This window comes from Rhopilema esculentum, chromosome 11 (assembly GCF_057945365.1).
Source record: "Rhopilema esculentum isolate cy_ngs chromosome 11, ASM5794536v1, whole genome shotgun sequence".
NCBI lineage: Eukaryota > Metazoa > Cnidaria > Scyphozoa > Rhizostomeae > Rhizostomatidae > Rhopilema > Rhopilema esculentum.
The window spans coordinates 1044985-1066806 of record NC_142825.1 but is presented as its reverse complement, the minus strand read 5'-3'; the positions used below and the strand labels follow the sequence as shown (position 1 = coordinate 1066806).

Here is a 21822-nt window from a genome sequence, read left to right as displayed (position 1 = left end):
TTCCACGGGGACCTTCCTTTCTTTAAGAACTTTGATAGCTGTCCAAGATTACGATGGTCACATGTACAATATGATTGTCATATTAGCCATGTCATTCCTGTCCCTATTTGTATAAAATGTATCTTTATTAAAATTAACCATGTAAAATTTCACGTGAAAACTACTTCAATTAATCAATAATATCTATATGACTATTGCTAATTTTTATATTGATTGAGAATTTGTTTGTATCAATGTGATAATGATAAATATGATAATTTATACGTGATAATTTGTTGAACAATTAAATTATTTGTTAACTTATTTTAATTTCAAAGCTGAGGATGTTGCATACACTTACGTTTCGCTATTCATGTCGTTTATCATAAAATAACCTTTACTTTACGAGACCCAAAAAATACCTCTGTCTCATCAATTCTAGTTGATTTAGAAAGTTTCAGCCGATTCTGAACAGTTTTTTGAAAGTTATTGGGGGACACCGACTCATCAGATCTGAGTTGTAAGGCTTCAGTATGGAGCTCGAAAAAGCGTTGCCTCAAAAATTTATCAAAACCGCTTCAGACTTTACGAGACCCAAAAAAAACATCTCTGTCTCATCAATATGCCATTTTCACGATGACGTAGCTGGCCATGTGTCGAAATCCAAAACGAGGCTATTGATGTTCAAACTCAAGAACTCATTCATCTGACTGCTAGTCCCTGTATTAAATATTCTTATAGCTAAATTCATTGGTATCTTGTCAATCTCTTGAAATTTCAACTATGGATCAGTTTATATCAACACTTCCTAAAGGTAAATCTGTAACTTGTTTGGAAGATTTAGGCTCGTTTTCCGTGAAAGAGCTGAAGAATGTTTTAGTTTCGTATCGCGAGAAGTCGTCTGGCGCTAAGGCTGATCTTGTTCTTCGCGTCTATGCTCTATTTTGCAAAGTAAAAGATCCTACAAACTCAAGCACTGCTATTTCAGTTGATGGCTCATACCATGATCTTTCTTCTGACGCTTGTACATATCAATTTTTTTTCAACAAGTTCTGTTCGAATCTACTATGGACACCTGACCTCAGAGGAACACCACCATTTAATTTTGTCCAGCTTTACGAATATCTTGTCATTCGCACCAAGAAGTTCAAGCATATTTTATTGAAGAGCACTGCATACAAGAAGCTCAAGGCATTCAATTTTTTCTATGAAGGTTTCATCAGAAAGGTTGATATTGCCAGAGATCAAAATTTCAATTTTTTTGATGTGCGCATAAAGGCTTCTATGAAAAGAACTCTTTATAAAATTTTTCTAAAATTTTCCAACACTTCTGGTGATGTACTGGCTGCTGCATGTACGTGTCCTGCTGGTATTGGTTTGGGAGGTTTTGGAAACTGTAATCATGTTGGTGCAGTTTTGTTTGCTTTGGAAGATTTCAACAGGAAAGGTTTGCAGAAATGTCTTGAACCAGTTTCTTGCACTTCAATGTTGTCCTCCTGGAATGTCCCAAGTGCATCTCAAATTGTGAATCCAATGCCAATAGATGAAGTTGTCATTAAAAAGATCAAATTTGGAATAGATAATCAATCGCAGGTTTCCAAATATAATATTTATGATCCACGAGCAATTGCTGATCAACAAGTGAATGAGAACAGTGTTGTCATCCTGACATCAAAACTTTCTTCACTAATTCCTAACAGCTGCTACTTTGGTTTTCATGACAAGGAAACTTCTATTTCTCTACCAAATCAACCAACCACTTCATCAAGCAAAGATTTTGAACTTTCTGATTCAGACAGTCATTTTTCTGATTTCTATGATATTTCAACTAGTTCTTTGAAGAAATGATGGATATCTGTTGTCAGAATATGTCAGCCACTCCTGAAGAAATACGTGCCATTGAACAGTCGACATCTGGTCAAAGCCTCAATAAGAAATGGATGGAGCAAAGGAAGTACAGAATTACTTTTTATTCAGCTGCAGTCAACAGGGTGGAACCATCATCCAAACTAAAATCAATGTTTTACTCTCCATTTCATTCAGCAAGCACTAACCATGGTAACAAGTTTGAAGGACATGTTAGAGATCTTTACTGTAAAGCACTTTATGAAAAAGGTTATAATGTTGAGGAGGTGGGTTTGAAGGTTTCTCAGTCTCGTCCATACCTAGGTGCTTCGTTGGATGGAATAGTGTCTTGTGATGGTGAAATTTGGGGCTTGGAAATCAAATGTCCTTTCTCCAAATATAATTCAAAGCTGGAGGAGGTACTTTTGGATAAGAATTTTTTTTTGAAGATTACTGAAGGTGAAGTCAAGTTAAAGAAAAGCCACAAGTATTGTTACCAAGTTCAGGGCCAAATGTTTTGTGCTGATATAATGAGAACTGATTTTGTTGTTTGGTTTGGTGATGGAGAACCTTTGTTTGTTGAAACCATATTTTATGACGAGAATTTCATGTCTTTTGTTTTTTTATTGCCGAGCTGTTTTGCCAGAATTTTTCACAAGAAGAGTTGAACGTGGTCTTTTGTTATATTTGCAAGGTGGTTGGAAGAATTTTGAAAAGAGAAAGTCTAAGTGGGATTATTTAACAGCAAGCCATCTGGAAAAGATTGACATTCTTAGAAGTAATAATAACAGATATATATATATTCTTGTTTTATGCAACCAAATCCGGCCACATTGAGCAGTATTTACAGTAGCAACTTTGATATATTCTAATACATATTGTAAGTAATGTTATTATTAATACTATGAATATCAATATTTTATTTTCAAGTCCTATACTGAGATGGCCTTTAACCAAGATACATTATAGAAAAATTGTTTGACAGTGGTGATAGGCTAATAATACATTTCTTCATAATACTTTTTGAAAACACTATCAGGTCTACTAAGAGGGTTATTTTTAAAGTAAGGAAAAATTTTTCAAGGAGGAGAAACCAAAAATGGCTGAAAATTAGTCAAAAGGCAACAGACAGAAACATTTGATTTAAAAGTGGTTGCAATGTGAGTGGCATAACTCCATCAAGAATATGGAAGTTCTTTACACGTCCAATAGCCCTCTCAACATCTATCCTTACAGAAGCAATACGAGCAGTGTCTTCTACTTCTTGAGCAGTTAGCTGTGGTCGACTACCTTTGAAAGGAGGGATGTTGAGAGTAACACCAGCAGGAAGAATATCAGAAATATCAAACCCTCTATCAGCCATAAGATTATCACCATCTTCCAAATGCTCCAAAATACCAGACTTTGCAGTAATATTTTTGTCAGAAACTCTTCCAGACCACAGTTTAGAAACAAAAGCATTTTGTGTTTAGATGATGTGGATATTTTGTGTTTAGATGAGAGAGATGTTGGACATGGAAATTTGAGGTCCGAGCAGATTTGCTGTTGTAGCGCTGTAATGTCTTTCCAATAACTATGAATGGGTTCGAGATTAAACTAAATTGTAGCAAGTTGATTTGGAGTATTAATATATTGGTATTAAAAGGTGAAACGTGGAAATTTGGCATTTTTCTTGTACTAATTGTTTGCTGCTGGGCCTAAATCTATGATACAGACCATACATGATGGATAAGCAAAGCCAGTGGGAGAGATGCCAATCAATGCTTTCCAGGTATTGTGATGTTTATATTCAGACCAAGTTTGGGATTGTGATTTGAGAGATGATGGAACTTGAGAAAATAGTTCAGTGCAATCAATAATCATTCTAGTTGTGGGGTATTCTTTAAATTGTTTAGGCATGTTATTTCTGATTCGTTCTTGTGATGGAAATGGAAATAGAAGAGGGAGTTCATGAAAAAGAAAATTTATCCAAGTAGTGTATATTTTAGACGCATGACCAATAGAAATTCCAAATCTGTCTGCCAGATCATTCATGAATAAGCCAATTCTCAATCGCATCAATACTAATACAAATTCTTTTAGATGGCTGAGGCTACGGGAAGGACCAGGCTTTGATGAAGTACTAGTTTGTTGGTATGAAGGATCAGGGTTTCTTGTAGACTTTGGACCACGCCAGTATTGCATGCACTCTAACTTAGGCTCAAAATATTCGAAGACAGCATTGAGAGATCCAAAATTTGGAAATCCTGTGTAAAATTTAACTGCAGCATTATCATTCTTCAATTTTTCAATAGTCAAAAGGGTGCTTTTCAGTTGTGCTAGTTGCTGTTCAAAGTCATGAACTTGTTGTGTTAAGGAAGTGACAGATAACGCCAGAGATTCTCTGTGGCAACATCATCAGGACATTGAAGATCAGGATCAGATAGGTTACCAGTGGCTGATGGAATGCAAAGCACAGAATTCACATAAGAGAATTCTGTTTGAGTAGAAACTGAAACAGTTGTCGACAAACAAGCATGATCAGAAAGAGATGAATCTTCTTCGCCAGGATAGTCAGGTATATAAGATGCACTAGCTGATGAAGGCATTAATTGACCTTTAGTTGGAGACTTACGGGATGGCTTTGGCTTTGCTGTGCCATGGAGATGCAACGACGGTACAGCACCTTGCCTCAGAGACCACCGATTCGGATTCTTCTTAATATCGGAATCCAAAAAGTGTTTATCACAAAGAAAGGTACTGTTTGTGACGTTAAATCCATCCATTCCATCTACACGCTTTATGTGATTGCACCACAAAGACTTGGCTGGATTGGCTTGAGGAAATTTGAAAAAGTGATGGCCTGAAGGCAAACCGTCAGTTTGGTAGAAAGTGTTGTAGCATTCATAAGCGGCGCACTGTCTTCCAAGAGATCTCTTTTTCTTTCTTGATTCATTTTCTTTACCAGAAACTACTTTATTCTCCATTTTAGACAAGTAGATTATTAAAAAGCAAGTAAAATGATGAACAATACAACCTTAACAACAGTTGTCAAAGCACACTAAAGATGTGGAACATCAATAGCCTCGTTTTCGATTACAACGCCGTGCGTGCTACGTCATCGTGAAAAAGGCTTATTCTAGTTGATTTACAAAGTTTCAGCCAATTCTGATCAGTTTTTCGAAAGTTATTGCGGGACACCGACACATCAGATCTGAGTTGTAAGGCTTCAGTATGGAGCTCGAAAAAGCGTTGCCTCAAAAATTTATCAAAACCGCTTCAGACTTTACGAGACCCAAAAAAACATCTCTATCTCATCAATTCTAGTTGATTTACAAAGTTTCAGCCAATTCTGAACAGTTTTTCGAAAGTTATTGTGGGACAACAACTTAGGTAGGTTTCTACTTGAGGGGTTTCCTCTGAGTTTGTTGTCGTTCTCTACAACTGGCATTCTTTGCTGTTACTTGACCTAAATTAGAGATACTTTGTTACAAGAGTAGTTTTTTTGTTCTTCTTAGTCGATTTAGATGTTTCCCTTCAAGTGTTTCGTCATAGGTCGCTAGAAATGAGGGCCTGCTACAACATCGCGAGGGTCGATCGCCATTTCAAACTTGGATCGTGTCAAAAAATTTGGAGGTTTTTTCCTTATTCTAGCGATAATTTCGAGTATCTTCTTTAAACAACTACGAAAATCAACGGACAATCCAGCAAGGTTTCTGTCATTTAAAGGCCTTTTGGCTACTTGCTTTTCTTTTTTTATGCGAATCGATTAAATTCTGAATGTCTATTTGCAATGAAATTTAGGCCGTGTCAAAAAATTTTCGACTTTTTTGCTCACCTTTGGAAGTATAGCGCATCTTATTATCAACAAGATACATGAATCAACAGAGAATCCAGCGAAGTTTCTCTCTATGAAATATCTTTTAAATATATTTTATAGTTTTTTTGTAAGAAGCAATCAAAGTCCGAATGTCTATTCGAATGTCTATTTGAATGTCTAAACGAATGTTGCACGCTAAATAGCGGAACCAATAGTTATTAGTAGTAAACAGACTTCAGCTGATACATTCCTGGGAATACGGCAATACACCACTTTTTAAGCAATTTTTTACTTAGCATCTTGGTAAAGTAGTTGTTATTATTATGAAGATCTTTTTGTTCTTGCACAGGCTGTTCTTTTTGCCGATTACTCCCCCTTGAGCAAGCCACAACTAGTCCAAGAGGTCTCTTACTTTCACCTTGCATTTCCAACAACATACGAAGTATCCTAGCTGTTCCCAGCAAAGCCGTTTTTTGCACCAAACCCATAGCTACTTCTAATCCTAATTTTTCAATCCATTGCTTGAATCCTTTTGCTAACACAACATTAACAGAACATCGAAGCCTTTGAATAATAAATCAAATCAAATCAAACAACCCATTGCTCCCACAACTACTGGTACAACTTGCACTTTTTCAGTGACCAGAGCCTTATCAGTTCCCTTTTCAAGTTCTGATACTTCCCAATTTTTCCCTTTCTTTGTCAAAGACCCCATTATCGCCTAGGACTGCAATTTTGACGATTACACACGATTTTGTCTTCTTCTCTACTAGTATCAAGTTCGGCCTTCTAGTGTCAATAATATGATCACATTGGATGTTTGTATCCCATATTAGTTTTTCCTCATCGTCTCTATGGCTTTCTCAGCTATTGGTATCTGACAATCACTGCTTCCAATTTGACCATTGAACTCATTGTAGAAACATTGTAGACCTTCAATTATAATTTCTTGCAGTTGAGCAATAATAAGCTGTGCTTCCTAATCTAATGATTCAACATTTTGAGTGCGATTACCTATATCCTGGCATGCTTCAAGCAAAACTCTATCGGTTCCTTTATTAGGTGTTCTTGCACCATTATTTGATTGTTCTACCTCTTCTCTGTGGGTTTCATTTTCTCTGTTTTGATATACACCCATCATTCTGTGGATACTTTCCAATTTTAACTCTGAAAGCCACCCATTCTTCCTAATAGCCCCAAAAAACAATAATATAGAAAATAATAGCCCCAAAAATTGGTACCAGGTTCTCTCGATTCTCCTGAATGCATTTCAAAACACCCTCATTCAGTTGAACATCAACTTGTTTTGCCTCATTTTGCATGCATTTGCGAAAGTAAACAGCTCTGATTGAAGATGTTAAATGAAACCCAGACTTACTAGCATGGTCTTTCAATCTTTGCATAGCTGTGAACCAATCTCGTAATGGAGACTTGAAAAGATGGTCAAGTTTTGCTGCATTGTGAGAGCTTTCTCCTGCAAACGTCAGACAATTCTTTGCAGAAAGCTCAATCTAGTTTACGTGAGTAGGCCTTCCAACTAAATATTTCAAGACCATTATACTGAAACTTTTTGCCTGAAGCATTCACTGGAAATTTGTGTAAGGTTTTCAGGCTTCCAAGCATTCTGAAGAATGTCTGAGGGAGAGTTGATGTACTTATAAATATCACCAATTTAATTTTTTACCATGCCCACATTTAGTTGGCTTTGGAAACCACCAGACTTAGGTGTCAAAGTGGACATCTTATGTTCATCAGGCAGCTCAACTTGGAACTTTGGCATTGTTTTTTTAACCAAGCTTTGTACTGGTTCTTGTTCTTTCTTTTTAACAAAAATTTTGCTCTTCTCCCGAACTTCTGAATCAAAAAAAGATTCCAACCATTTGGTAGCATTTTTTGAACCGACAAGCTTCAGTATAGAAAACTTGAAAGGCTTGCATCTTTACACCTATCTACTAATTCATAGATAAATAGGTATAGATAAATCATTTTGTAAAACCCAAATTTTATCCCACTCTGAAACTTTCTCTATCAATTTTGTGGTAACCAAGGAGTATTTAAAAATTTTTTTATCAAAATCAAAATTGCCCCCTGGGCGTGGTCAACATTGAAATCTTGGTGCACTGTTTGTGTAAATAAACTGGAGAGAGAGAATTTTTGTGTTGTTTTAATCCGATTCAAAATTACAAGAGCTAAGAGAGCTAAGAGAATGTGGTCAAAATGCCCCCGATTTTGTAAATTTTGCACTTTTTGACCCATCATAACTAAAAAACGAGTTGACCCAGAACCCTAAAATTTTGGTTTTGAGCTTTTCTTATAGAGCCATATATGTATGCAAATTATCAGCAACATTTATGAGGGTTGCTTTAAAAAGCTCGGTACACTTGATATGGAATATCCGATTAGACAAAGCAAGATTGCAAATGAAGGGCGAAAATTCATATTTTACAGAATTATTTTTTGCCTCTGCTCTCATTGCGGATATGCAGTCAGTGAATGAACTGGAATCTAGGGCCTTAAAAGAAATGGCCAGTGCAAACACATTGTCTCTTTTTTGGGGAAGTAATTCAACGTCTAACAACTATTGCAAATATCATCTACACCACTGGAGAAATTCCTGAAGCCCTTCTCAAATCTGTACTTATCACATTAAAGGGAATGAATCAGCATTAGTAGACTAGGTATACCCTATCTGTCAATATCTGCTGACCAAGCATTTCAAATTCGCGAATTTTGATTGGTCCGCCTCATCTGATCACATGAAATGCGCTGCCATATGCTGGGTGGGTCAATTTTGATCATGGCGTCTGAACCGAAGCATTTGACTCTGAGTCTAGGTACTAACAGGGAGGAAAACAAGAGAATTCTTTCTCTGTTTAACGAATTCTGAGACAACTTAGCTTTTCCTAAAATGCGTAGTTTTTAAAGTGGCTTTTAGAGCAGGGATATTTTGTGTTTAGATGATGTGGATATTTTGTGTTTAGATGTTGGACATGGAAATTTGAGGTCCGAGCAGATTTGCTGTTGTAGCGCTGTAATGTCTTTCCAATAACTATGAATGGGTTCGAGATTAAACTAAATTGTAGCAAGTTGATTTGGAGTATTAATATATTGGTATTAAAAGGTGAAACGTGGAAATTTGGCATTTTTCTTGTACTAATTGTTTGCTGCTGGGCCTAAATCTATGATACAGACCATACATGATGGATAAGCAAATCCAAAAGGCTGTCGAAGCGGCAATTCCAAAAGCAGGACTTGTATCAAATGATCGCATCTCACTGCTTATAACAGATCTAGAGAAAAATCTAAAGTTATAGTTTGCATCTGAGATCGAGAAAATAACGAAGCCTTTGGTGGACAGGGTTGTAGCGTTCGAAGGTAAGCTTTCGTTATATGAGGCACACTTAAATGAGATGGAGAACCGCCTGAAAGATGCTGAACAGTACAGCTGAAGGTCTTGTTCACGTATTTTCAGTGTACCCTTTAAAGAAAACGGCGATGTAACTTCAAAAAACTGCTTATCGAAAGTCAAAGGTGTTTAAAGATCTGGAAGTTGCGGTTCCTGACGACTGCATTGATCGTGCACACAGAATTTGAAGGATAAAAACGAGCAATGATGGTGAGAAGCAGCAGGGGGTAAAAGTGAAATTTAGATCTTGGGAAAAGAGGGTGGCAGTTTATAGAGCGAGGAAGAAGCTAGATAACATAAATATTTCATTGGATCTAACCCCAAAGAGAGCAAACCTGTTTTCTGTAGCACGCGAGTCAAGAATCACTCTGGGATACATTTTGCATTTGTGGACATAAACTGTCGTTTAGGTGTAAAGATTGCAGATGGCTCACTTAAGTTCTTCTCAAGCGAGAGTGAACTGGAGAAGTTGTTGTAAGGTTTGGTATATGTCCCTTAAATGTCGTTTTTTTCTCTTGAGAAAATAACTTATGATTTTGATAAATTAGAGAAAATCTTAACTTTCAATCCAAAATACTTCGAACCAAACTTTTCCATTGTTGGTATCATGGTTCATGTCCGTTTGGTTTATCTAGATATTTCAAAGGTTTTTGACAGGGTCTGGCACCAGGGTCTTATTTATAAACTAAGCCAAATTGATGTCTCTGGTAAACTACTGATTTTAATACAAAGCTTTCTCAATGATAGAAAACAGCGTACAGTTTTGAATGGTAAGACATCTACATGGCGTAGCTGGAGTTCCTCAGGTTTCTTTCCTGGGTCCTCTTTTGTTTCTCATTTATATTAATGATTTGACAGATGGTTCAAGGTGTAATGTGAAATTATTTGCTGCAAAATATCGATCTTCACAGTTGTTTACGATCCACATACAGATGCCCTCGATATAAACCATGATCTGAATCTTATTGAGCTTCAGGCGCACAATTGGCGATTGTCCTTTAACCCTGACCCCAACAAGCAAGCAGTTGAAGTGACCTTTTCTTAAAAGAGAATTCCAATGAATCACCTACCCATATTTTTTAATGATGTCTCTGTAAAGAACGTCCAGGAACAAAAGCACTTTTGGAATCATACAAGACTCTAAATTGTTCTTTACTAGTCACATCAAGTCAATTATTGCTAAATCTAGACAAGGAATAGGGATGTAGAGATTCCTCTCAAAATAACTACCATGACACACCCTCAACGAAATATACAAACTGTATGTCTGACCACACTTGGATTATGGTGACGGTATATATCATATCCCTCACAAAACTTGGAATATGGTCATAGCTTAAAATTAACTAATCAAATAGAGAAACTTGAGGCTATACAATATTCTGCTGCATTAGCAGTAACTGGCGCTTGGAAGGGCACATCGAGTGAATAAATATATGAAGGGCTTGGCTGGGAGTCTCTCGACCTCCATTGATGGAGTAGACGTCTTGTCCTCTTTTATCAGATTATGAAAAACATCTAATGTTGGGGCCTCAAAGAGTTACCCAGACCCTCCACCATTGACAACAAGTGCTGGAATAGGTACCGCTGGAGATTACTGGTACGATGTTTTAGGATTATTCCTCTATAGCACCCTTCTATGTTTCTTCATTTCTATGTTTTTTTATTATAAAGATCTTTGTGTGTTCCGTTATATTTTCAGCATTTATACATCCATTTTTAAACCTTTTCTGTAACCTTGGATATTGACAATTTGCCAAGTGAGTTGTGGACTCTTAAATGTTAGAGTATTTTTTCTCTAGCTTTGAAGTACTGGAAAGTCCTATTATCGATGAGGCTGAAAATTTTGTACCCAAGATCATCCCGTTTGTGCAGACCAGCATGACAACAAAAAGCTCAAAAGAAAGGTATGTTTAGGGAAATTTCAATATTTCTCTTCTCGAAAAGCATATGAATGTTTAAAAATAATTCTCAAAAAGGCTTTTTTTTAAAGTCATATATTGATTTGGTAACCAGTTTTTCATAATTATTTCAACATGATTGAAGATTTGTTATAGGGACTGTAAATTATTCATCTTATTATGTTCCTGCTTGGTGGACATAATGAAGTACAAAAGTATGCGTGTATCAAAGTGAGAAAATTTGACGAAGTTTTCCTCTGTCATAAATAACATTTATAAAATTTTGCTATGGCAAAACCAATGTATGATCATCTAGTTTGTGAGGATTGCTCAATTTATCAATCCTCCTTAAGATTGGTGCCAAGTCTGACAACATTTGTCATGGGGTGTGAATTCGGCAAAGATGAAATTGATCAGATTGAAAGTTCGTGAGTATACAATTGTAATGATGTTCTCAAAAGACATAAATGAATGATGGTAAACTGAATAATTACTTGAAATTGATAATATCTGTATAGTTAAGTTATTGAGTTCTTGGTTGATTTCTTTCCTTTGAAGTGTTAGTTTTGTGTTTTAGCAAACGAGAGAAAAAATCAATTTGACCAGATGTTGGATGATAAAGATGAGTCACAGCTTGTCATTGAGGATGAAGAACACCATGATCAAGAAGAACAACCATCGTTTAACGAGAATGTTGGCTACACATTTGAAACATATGGTGACCTCTCAGAAGAGACAGATAAAATACGTGACCCCAAATGTATTTCATCACTACAGGAACTCAAGTGTCTTCTGGGAGATTTCTGTTGAGTTGAACGATGCAGCGCCTCATTGACATCAGTTGATCATTTTGTATTCCTTCAAACTTAAATGGTACTGTGCAAATAATCATCGTGATTTCTGGTATTCCAGTCCATTTTATGGCATTGGCCATTATTGACCATTATATCAATCATATTGTCAATACCTCACTTTTGTTGTCTGGAGGGCAGATAACTCAGTTCATGGTTTTTGTGAATTCACAAACATTGGAAAAGGCTCATCTTCGTCTTTCTATCGTAACAGAGACTTTATGTTTCACCAGCTGTGGAACAAGAATTAACTGAGCAGTGAAATTTCATCGTGAAAGAGATTGAAAGAAATGGGAAAGATATTGTGCTTGGTGGTGATGGGCGTATGAACTCACCTGAATTCCCAGCAACGAAAGGATCCTATGGCATAATGGGTTATGATAGCAAAAAACTCATCACCCTAGAATTTGGAGATACCAGAAAGGTGTGACAACTATCAAACAAAAATCTTAATCTTTTAGCTGTGTCATATTTTTTCAGAGACTTTGCTTATCATTCATAATTTAGGTGTTTAATACAGCACAGAGGGGGTCCCCTTGCTGGATAATAATTGAACCATCGAATGGGAAGTGGCTAGAGCCTGACAGTAATACTTTGTCATCTCTTATAGGGATAGTCATGGATAGCATGCTATTAAATTCTCTACACTATTATGTTCGGAACAGGCATACTGGTTTGTTTGAGGTAAGTGATTATAAACATTTTTCCGTAAAGGTGAAGAGAATATCATTTAAATGCAGATTCTTTATTTCTGGAGGTACGCTAAAGCTGTAACAGTGTAGCAGTTGCCATGTGTTTTATGTTGTACAATTAATCCAATGCTGTCAGCAAATTATGTTTAAAACTTGGAGTACTGTTGTAAGCGAATTGGCTAAAAGAATGATGCTTTTGTTACCAGGTCTGAGCTGGCATACTTAGATTACAACGCACACCTAAACAGACCGCAGTTGAAGCAAAAAAATGGTACCCAAGTTTTTGCTGGAAATTGGGGTAAAAGGACAAAGATGTGGCATGCAGTCTCAGTTTCTGTTCCTAAGTCATATTTGTATATGGAAGGTAGTATCCAGCAAACATGAGTTTCATAGAACAAATTTCGCTGGTTTGTGTAATACACATTGTTGTCATATACAATTGAATGATGAATACTATAGGTGGATCATTGAAATAAAGTTTCTATTTCAGTTTTTGTTAACTAGTATGAATTGTTATACATTCATATAATCTTATTTAGAGTTGCAACCAAGAATCTTGTGGAGACGACATATGGACAGGAATTCAGTCAACAAAGCAAGTGTGGCAAGGAGACCTACCAAGGCATTGGCAATAAACATTGCTTCAAAGCCAGCCCCTCCCACAACTGACCTTGTTGCAGCACATGTTAAACATGCAAATATGAAACAAAGTGAAATTTAATGCAGGTAGTTTGATGTATTCTGAAAAATTAAAAATTAAACTCTACATAAAAAAATCCAGTGTAGTTTGCATTTTGATCAGGAAATTTATCCCTTATCATCCAAACACAGCAGGAGGGAATCACTTTCCTATTTTGCTTTCCTAGCCTACCCCAGGCCCAGAGAAAGTACTGGCGGTAAGCTGTAAACTGCCAACAGGTATTGTTGCTTCAGTCAAAAGTGTAAACCTGAAGATGGTCTGCATTATTGCGCAATGCCAACTCATGGTGCTCAAAGAGTGGATTTTGGTGCCCATACTCTTTGTTCTTACATTAAACTCTCTCTTTTTCTAGACGCATCTCCCTGCATCCACCACAAACACACCACAAAAGAATCTCTTCAGAAACATTGGACACATCGATTTGGGCAGACATTTCACTGACACCCTTCCAAAGTAGAGGGGACATTTTGGCCATGAGACAAAGGCGATTTATCACATCATCCTTCTCTAACCGCCTGCATTGTTCCTGTAAAAAAAAGATTTAAGCTGAGTGACCTTTTCGAATCTATTATTTTGTTCAAAATGTAAGCCCTAACAACGTGAGGAGCAGACAATCATAGATAAATGAAAACCAAATTTATCCAAAACATTTAGTTATGCAACATTTTACTCATTATTTACTTGTTTGGCTTTTGTCAATAACTTATTTCGGCTTTATTATCTGAGACATTCTTCCATAAGCATAAACCTCAGGACAGCTTGAAAAATCTGCTGATTAGAGGTATTTCATATTTGGACATCGGTAAAAAGGTGAAAAAGATGTCGAAATTTACTTGAGAAAAAGCAGATTATATAAATAAAGTCTATGTGCTTTGTAAATATATACATTCGCTTAATTATAAGCAGATTCTGTTCTTTCTTGGTGTTGCTCTTGCAGCTCATAAGGTCTTTTTCTTCGCTTTGCTACTAATTGCTACATTAATAAAAGGATTTGTTATACTGAATGTTAAAACCATACCCTTTTGGCACAAATGATTCATTACATAAAGTCTAATAAATGTATAATAGAGGGTATATTTCAATAATGAATTAATTGCAATGAATATAGAAGAATAAATCAATGTTCTAGCTATAGAGTTTAGAGATTTATCAATAAAAACAGTGAGTGGAGAAGCATTTGGAAAAAGATGCTTCAATATGGAGCTATTTACATGTCATCTGGGAAGGGAAGAGAGCTATCAACTTATTGTCATCATCGATATTGATATCATTGAAAATGACACATTCATGCCTAATATCATAAAGTCCTTGTTGCTTTGGCTTTCTTCTGTTAATTATATTTAGAAACTGTTGAAGGCAAGTATCAATGCAGCGAAACTGCTGATGAGGTGTTAGTTTGACTTCATGGGCCATTATAGTTTATGGAAGCTGAGACCCTGTTTACACTGTCCCGAGCAAGCTTTGAACCGTGACAAAACAACCCTGTTTTGAAAGTAAACAGATTTTGTATCGTCACGGTTCCCTTTTTGAATGGGACAGTGTAAACACCTATCCAAGACGATATTGTTACGGATTCACAAAGAGGTCTTTTGTATGGCTGTTTCAGGTAATCGAGGCTTTGATTGTGGCGCAACTATGTTATCAAATTTTGAAGAACGGGAAATTCTGAAGACAAGATGACGAAAGAAAAAGCTTGTATCGTTTCTCAGTCCAAGCCTTCATTTTGTAGTCCAAAATAACACTGAAAGTTAAAGCCAGCTTGTCGTCTGTCCAAGTAAAGATTTTATCGGCCTTTCGCTCCATTTTAGCTCTCAATAAAATTTAGATTGTTGACTTCAGCTGCTAAATATAAGCCTTGGCTGACTAAATACAGCTTCTTCTAAACATTGTTCTACCATTAAATTAAGGTCGTACCGGTACAGTGTAAACAGCACGGCTAAACGGAACAATTTGGTACCGCGACAGTGTAAACACTTGGGAGCCGTAATGGTACAAAATTGTCCTCGTATAAACTTCAGATTGGTATAAATGGGGTCTGAGTGACTCTGTTATTCACAGTTGCATAAGGTTGTTGCAGTGCAAAAATGTCTTTGATAATCATGATTTGGCGTTTAGATCATTTTTTAAAGTAGCAATAACATGTTTGTATAAAGACACTGACTCCTGACCTACTTCATCTATGAAAATACATCTTATTTCCTCAAAGCCCAATAATAACCACAATTAAATGGTTTTTTAGGATACCAGAAGAGGGTATTAAGAGTATCACAAAGTTCCTCATAGGTTCATACTAACGTGCCAGTTGAGGTCCATCACAAACTGAATAGTCTTTGCTTAGACCACAGTTTATAATAAATCTCAGACCTACCAAGTCTCACACGTTTTGCCTGAGACACAGGCATTTCATTTTTTTCTCATCATCGAATGCATCAAACCAGAAATCTCAAGAATTCTGGAACAAAGTTCTTGGTTTATTCTAATTTGACAGTTCCTATTCCAAATCTTTCATATTTGGAAAAACCATTTTTCTAACAAGGCATAGCAAATAACTAAATCACATTTAATTTCTTTCTTATGAGGTGGGAAGTATGAACAAGGCATAGCAAGCTAACATTCAATTCCTTTTTGTTAGGTGGGGAAGAATGTTGTGTAAAGCTGTACTAAGGAAAGCAAGAATATCCATGTTGCTATATATGTTTCGTTCACGGAAATAATGTAAATACTGCAAAAATACCTATTTCATGGTCTTTGTAAAGAACTTAAAAACGTTGCACTCTATATAATAAAAACAAAGAAGAAACAAAAGACCCACCTCTTTTCATGGTGTAGAGGATTTTATACCAAGAGTGGTATTGAACATTACAATATTAAAGATAGCTTTATATCATTTCCTTCTCCAGACACGATTTTGGCCACAAAGTCATCATGTTTCTGACAAATGTTGCGTAGCAAAATCACCTTAATCATGACTCAGTTGTGCCTGAAAGTCACCATGTTGATGAAGTAGGGTCTATTTGCCTCTGTTGTTCATTTATATATTTGGGATTTAGAGCAGGTTGCTGAACTGCTCAGAATATAGTATCTCCTAATCTAGATACTGCTTAATAAGCTCTGTAACACGATTAATTGTATACTATTATTTCTGTTTCCATTTTGTCTTCCTCTTTCTCTCAATTTTCCATGTACAGTTTGAATGTTAGTCCTCCTTTTCCTAGTTCAAAATTTTCTTTTTTCTTCTTACCATCAATTTAACCCAATTTTTTCCTGTTTGTAAGCTTTTTCTATACAACTATTCATGTAAGTATATCTCCATTTAAGAGAGATTGCCCAATATACTCGTACTTTTTCTGCACGTCTGATAACAATGTTGCTCATTTGCTACCAGCTATTCCTGATGTTTTTACGAAACTTTCTTGCTATTGCAATGTAATATTATCCCTATTTTCAATTGACTCTGAATCTTTTCTGCAGATGACACAGTTGCTAATTTGATAGCTTAATGTTGCTGCATGGTTGTAGCCTGCACTGCACAGGCCTACGGGCAGCACAGTGAAAGAAAAATGCATAAGGGTACTCTTCCTTAACTGAAGTCTCAACCCCTTCAATGTGTCCAGACATAACAGAAGCTGCATCTTATGTCTGCATAATGAGTTGTATTTTGAATTGAGGATCTGTATTTCTTGACTATATATTTGATGATTGCAGTGATAGCAGGTGCAGTTCTGTCAGAACAGACATTTTAAAATTTTAAAAATCTTTATACAACATCTCCTTTTTTGTCAAGGCTTATAATTGACTCACTTGCTCCTTAGTAGAAATATCAGTTGTTCATCAACCCGAATACTTCATCAACTATTGACTGATAAGATAATTCAGGATATCTGCAAAAACTCCAGTAAAAACTCCAGCATTACTCCGCATTCAAATTCTCCTGATCTGCCATGCTGGTGTCACTGAAAAACGGAATAGAATTCACAAAAGCATTCTAGAAGCTCACGAGAATTCTCCTTATTTAAACTTCTGGTGGATTAATCATGGCCCCTGAATTAATCTGGTGGATTAATCACTGGTCTGGAAACCTATTCTTCCAAACTATTGTTTAGAAAGATAACTTGAATCGATCGGATAACTTGATCATGTGACCTAAGTAGGGGCACACTCGACGATGATGGCGGACAACAACAGTGGTTTATATGATTCTGTCCTTGATTTTCTGGGTAGCAACTATTTACCCCTAAAAGAAGAAGAAAGCGTTTCCATTGATGAGGTATTGCGTTTCCATTGATGAACTTATATCATTTTGATATAATAAGAGTTCATTGAACTTACATGAACCATTGAAAACAGGTCTTAATCAATGTATGACAGAAAGAACAATATTACACAAGCTCATTATAGCACGGAAGACAAAAGAACATGAATGTCCACAATTTCGTTCTAACAATAATTTATCAACAACAACTAAAACCATCTTTAACTATATATACAATTTACAATAAACAACAAATTTATAAAATAAACATAAACACGTCAACAAACTAGAAAACTAAACTAAACAACGAACAAAAAATGTCAACGATGAAAAACTGGTCTGCTCCCTGCACAGAAGATGTATCTTGCCCCTTTTTCGGGGCTTTTTTGTGCTTTCTTTGCTGTTAATTTGACAATGATTGTCATCCCTGGTCTGTAGGGAGAAGAGAAACGTTACTAAGCCGACATTAATTATGCAACAGAGACATTGAAATACAATCATTTTTTGATAAGTGCTGGACAGTAAAAAATATTATGAAACTCTAGTACTCGAAGCAAAAAAATTAAGAGAATATAAAATCGTGACTTTAACAACTGAGAGCAACGAAATTTTGTGAAATCCAAGAGCATTGCCGTACTATTATTCTGTTGCCCTAGAACTTAAGACAAAAACGAAGCCCCATAACGGGAGCGAATCTATTGATGTGATAAAAAAGGTCACTCGTGACATCATTATTAAGAAACTTTTAAGAACAATGAGTATTGAAATTTCCAGAACATCAAAAATCTGGAGTACTCAACATCGACCTTTATTTCTCATAAATAATGAGTGTATTGTTAAGATTAAAAACGAAATTCTCTCAATAATATCATCAAAAAGGTGTATAGGCATAGAGACATAATTTGAAATCTGTGCAGATGTAGGGGCTTAATATCTTTAAACGGTTTTAGTAGCTTATTATTAAATGGGCTCATAGATGAAGGGGAGACATACTTTAGATAAAAAAACTTATAGTCAGAGTTCTACCTTGTTTCTTTCCTAACGGCTATTGCATGTTGCCCTGCTGAAGCAAAACTCTATAATGTAGCGTAAAGATATACAGTAAAGGTGGTTGCTGACTTGCTTGTTTCTATTATGGATTTCTGTTTTTTAGTGATGATAGTAATAAAAAGCCTTTTTACAAAGCCTATAGATTCATTGCAATTAGCTGTTAAGATCAAAGTCATTTTTGATGTACTGGATATGCATGTCCATTATCAATAAAAACAGTGAGTGGAGGAGCATTTGGAAAAATATGCTTCAATATGGAGCTATTTACATGTCATCTGGGAAGGGAAGAGAGCTATCAACTTATTGTCATCATCGATATTGATATCATTGGAAATGACACATTCATGCCTAATATCATAAAGTCCTTGTTGCTTTGGCTTTCTTGTGTGAATTATATTTAGAAACCTTGAAGGCAAGTATCAATGCAGCGAAACTGCTGATGAGGTGTTAGTTTGACTTCATGGGCCATTATAGTTTATGGAAGCTGAGACCCTGTTTACACTGTCCCGAGCAAGCTTTGAACCGTGACAAAACAACCCTGCTTTGAAAGTAAACAGATTTTGTATCGTCACGGTTCCCTTTTTGAATGGGACAGTGTAAACACCTATCCAAGACGATATTGTTACGGATTCACAAAGAGGTCTTTTGTATGGCTGTTTCATGTAATCGAGGCTTTGATTGTGGCGCAACTATGTTATCAAATTTTGAAGAACGGGAAATTCTGAAGACAAGATGACGAAAGAAAAAGCTTGTATTGTTTCCCAGTCCAAGCCTTCATTTTGTAGTCTAAAATAACACTGAAAATTAAAGCCACCTTGTCGTCTCTCCAAGTAAAGATTTTATCGGCCTTTCGCTCCATTTTAGCTCTCATTTTAGATCATACCTTCTTCCTTCCCCCGACAACAACTTCCACCTGCTGCTCTCTTTTCTTTTTACTTTTTTTTCCACTTCCTAAAAGATATTCCAAGATTTGTACCGCAAACAGTCAACCTTTTTTAAGCTGCCTATCATCAGGAAGGGTAACGGTTGATAAGGTACAATTGTTGCTGTCAAACTTACGAGATATCATCGAAAATCATAAAGTTATGTTAAAAATCAATGCTTCTAAAAATTCATGTGAAATAATAGAAGGGAATGCGATGATACCTCCTTTTTCCCCCGGCCACCATAGTTCTCTTCAACTCCCTAGAAGGTGCGCGAAAATGTATACCACAAAACTATAAGATTTTGCTATATTTTGCCATTACTGAAACGTAACTTGACAATGAGCAAACAGTCAACCATTTTAAGCTGCCCTATCATCATGAAGGGTAACGGTTGATAGGGGACAATTATTGTTGTTAAACTGACGAGATATCATCGGTGATCATAAAATTATGCTAAAAATCACAGCTTCTAAAAAGCATTCAATGAAGATAGTGATGAAATGCATGTACATTTCTAAACCGTCTTAAACACAAATTAAACCCTAAGATCAATTCAGCATAATCATTCTCAATATTCTAGTGATTCGTTGCAACAAAGCGTGGGAAAAGTAAAATTGTAGGAAAGTTAAACAGTTATGAAGTTCATATTGGCATTGCTAAGAAAAACCTGCCTCTCTGTGGATAAGTTAAAAATTATAAAAAATCCCATAATTAAGACTTATGATATAATAATAAAACATAAGATCATACATCCATCTCCTCCTCGACTGCTCCTTCCCCTTGACGAAGCAGAGCTTCTTTTACTTTGCAAGAATTTTTGGTCTCCATTTTCTAAAATATAAATGATAATTTACTCCACAAAACTTTAGAGAAGTTTATATACTCATTTCTTTTATTGACACGTAACTTAACGTTAATGTTAAACATTTTGGCTGCTTATCATGGGAAGAAGATGAAACCGGGAAAATGTACATATTGTCAAGTTCAGTAGATATCAGAAGTTTTTTCAGGATGCCAAAAATCAATATTCTATTAAGTAGCCATTGCTACTTTTAGGTGCCTAATTGCTGGCGGGTCAGAATAAACAGGAGGGGACGGATTTTATGTTCAAAATTAATTTGCGAGGGGGGGTTCCAATTACCAGAGAGGTCTAAATTATGAAGTTACATTCACTGAACACTCAAAGTGCACTAAAAATCAGGACACTTATTTCACTATGATATAGCTATTATTTATCGTCAACAATATTTAGCCTACGCTACGTTTATTTCACTACAGTAATTAACACAAAGTGCTAAAATCAATTGGACAAATTTTCAACAATTAATTAGCAGATGGGGGGACGGCAATTAGGCACCTAATAGTAGGCAGTTATACTATTTTATTCATAAGAATATTTTCCAAGAGCACGAGCCTTAAAACCAGGAAAAAAATAAACCAATGAAAAGAAATGTGAAGAGACTAATAATAGTTTAAGAACAAACTTTGCAACAATTCGACATTTTAAAATTCACTATAGTTACAGTCATTGATAATCTGGATCTATTGACGAAAGAAATAACAGTACGGCGAAAAGAGCAATAATAGATCTATGGATGTTTATTAGGAAATCAGCCTTCTTTAAACGTATGCGAAAAAGGGCTGCTCACAGGGAAACCACTAGCTAATGCAAAAACATAATCAATTTCCAACCAGATAAATCTCAACACAATCAAATGATTGACAGTACAAATAGATACCATTAAACAACAATATATTTATCAATCCATTATTGATTAGTATGATTAATGCACTTATTATGTCTGCGAATAGCTGTAGAACACGTAGCGAAAACACCACATAGGCCAAACAGTATCCCGTTGACATTTCTGGATTGATCCTGAAATGAAAAGAAGCAAATCATAATATCATGATTAATGAAAACAAAAAAACGGGGTTCTCTATACATTAATAATGATCAGAAAAGAAGCAAATAATGATGTCATTCTTAATGAAAACAACAAAACGGGGGTTCTCTACCTTGCAAGAAATTGAGTGCCTAGTGTATAAATAAAGACCCTTGATCGAACGAAAAAATGTTCTTTCGAATCAATAACAATATAACAAACTGAGAACCGATGAAGGTTGTAATCCCTGCACGCTACAGGAAAACCAATACAACCATTCAAATCGTGTTGTTCAATAAAACTCTGAACGTAGAAGTGGCGTAAAATTAAAGAATTATGAAAAGGATTGAGTTATGAGGGCACGAACTATTTTCTGATCAACATTAAATTGCAGCAATTTACAACTAAAATTTATACAAATATGAACAATTCACAATCAGGGCAGTGTCAATCTCAAGAATTTAAAATGGCATTCCATGTGTTAACCTTATGTCAAGGAGGGCAATATGGTATAATTCATAATGATGTTGATAAA

General features: G+C 35.8%; 2 protein-coding genes across 11 annotated transcripts in view; both read left to right on the top strand.

Annotated features, from left to right (window-relative positions):
• The window catches only part of LOC135695749 (uncharacterized), a 60051-nt gene extending 40706 nt beyond the window's left edge, over positions 1-19345 (top strand). For 4 of the 10 annotated variants that reach the window (XR_016144312.1, XR_016144315.1, XR_016144314.1 and 1 more), the window contains 2 exons: positions 10832-12837; positions 13013-19345. Coding sequence is in view for 3 of the 10 variants with exons in the window: in XM_089111538.1 (XP_088967664.1) it covers positions 12434-12465; positions 12680-12837; positions 13013-13194 (372 nt within the window). In the remaining 7 variants the exon portion in view is untranslated. Of the gene's footprint in view, positions 1-10831; positions 12838-13012 lie in introns of those variants that run through there. The other 6 variants (XM_089111540.1, XM_089111539.1, XR_016144311.1 and 3 more) reach the window with 6 other exon arrangements.
• Positions 763-1827, top strand: LOC148958801 (uncharacterized). Its single transcript, XM_089111534.1, has one exon. It carries the CDS (start codon positions 763-765, stop codon positions 1825-1827), a length of 1065 nt encoding a protein of 354 aa, XP_088967660.1.
• Positions 19346-21822: the final 2477 nt, after the last annotated feature.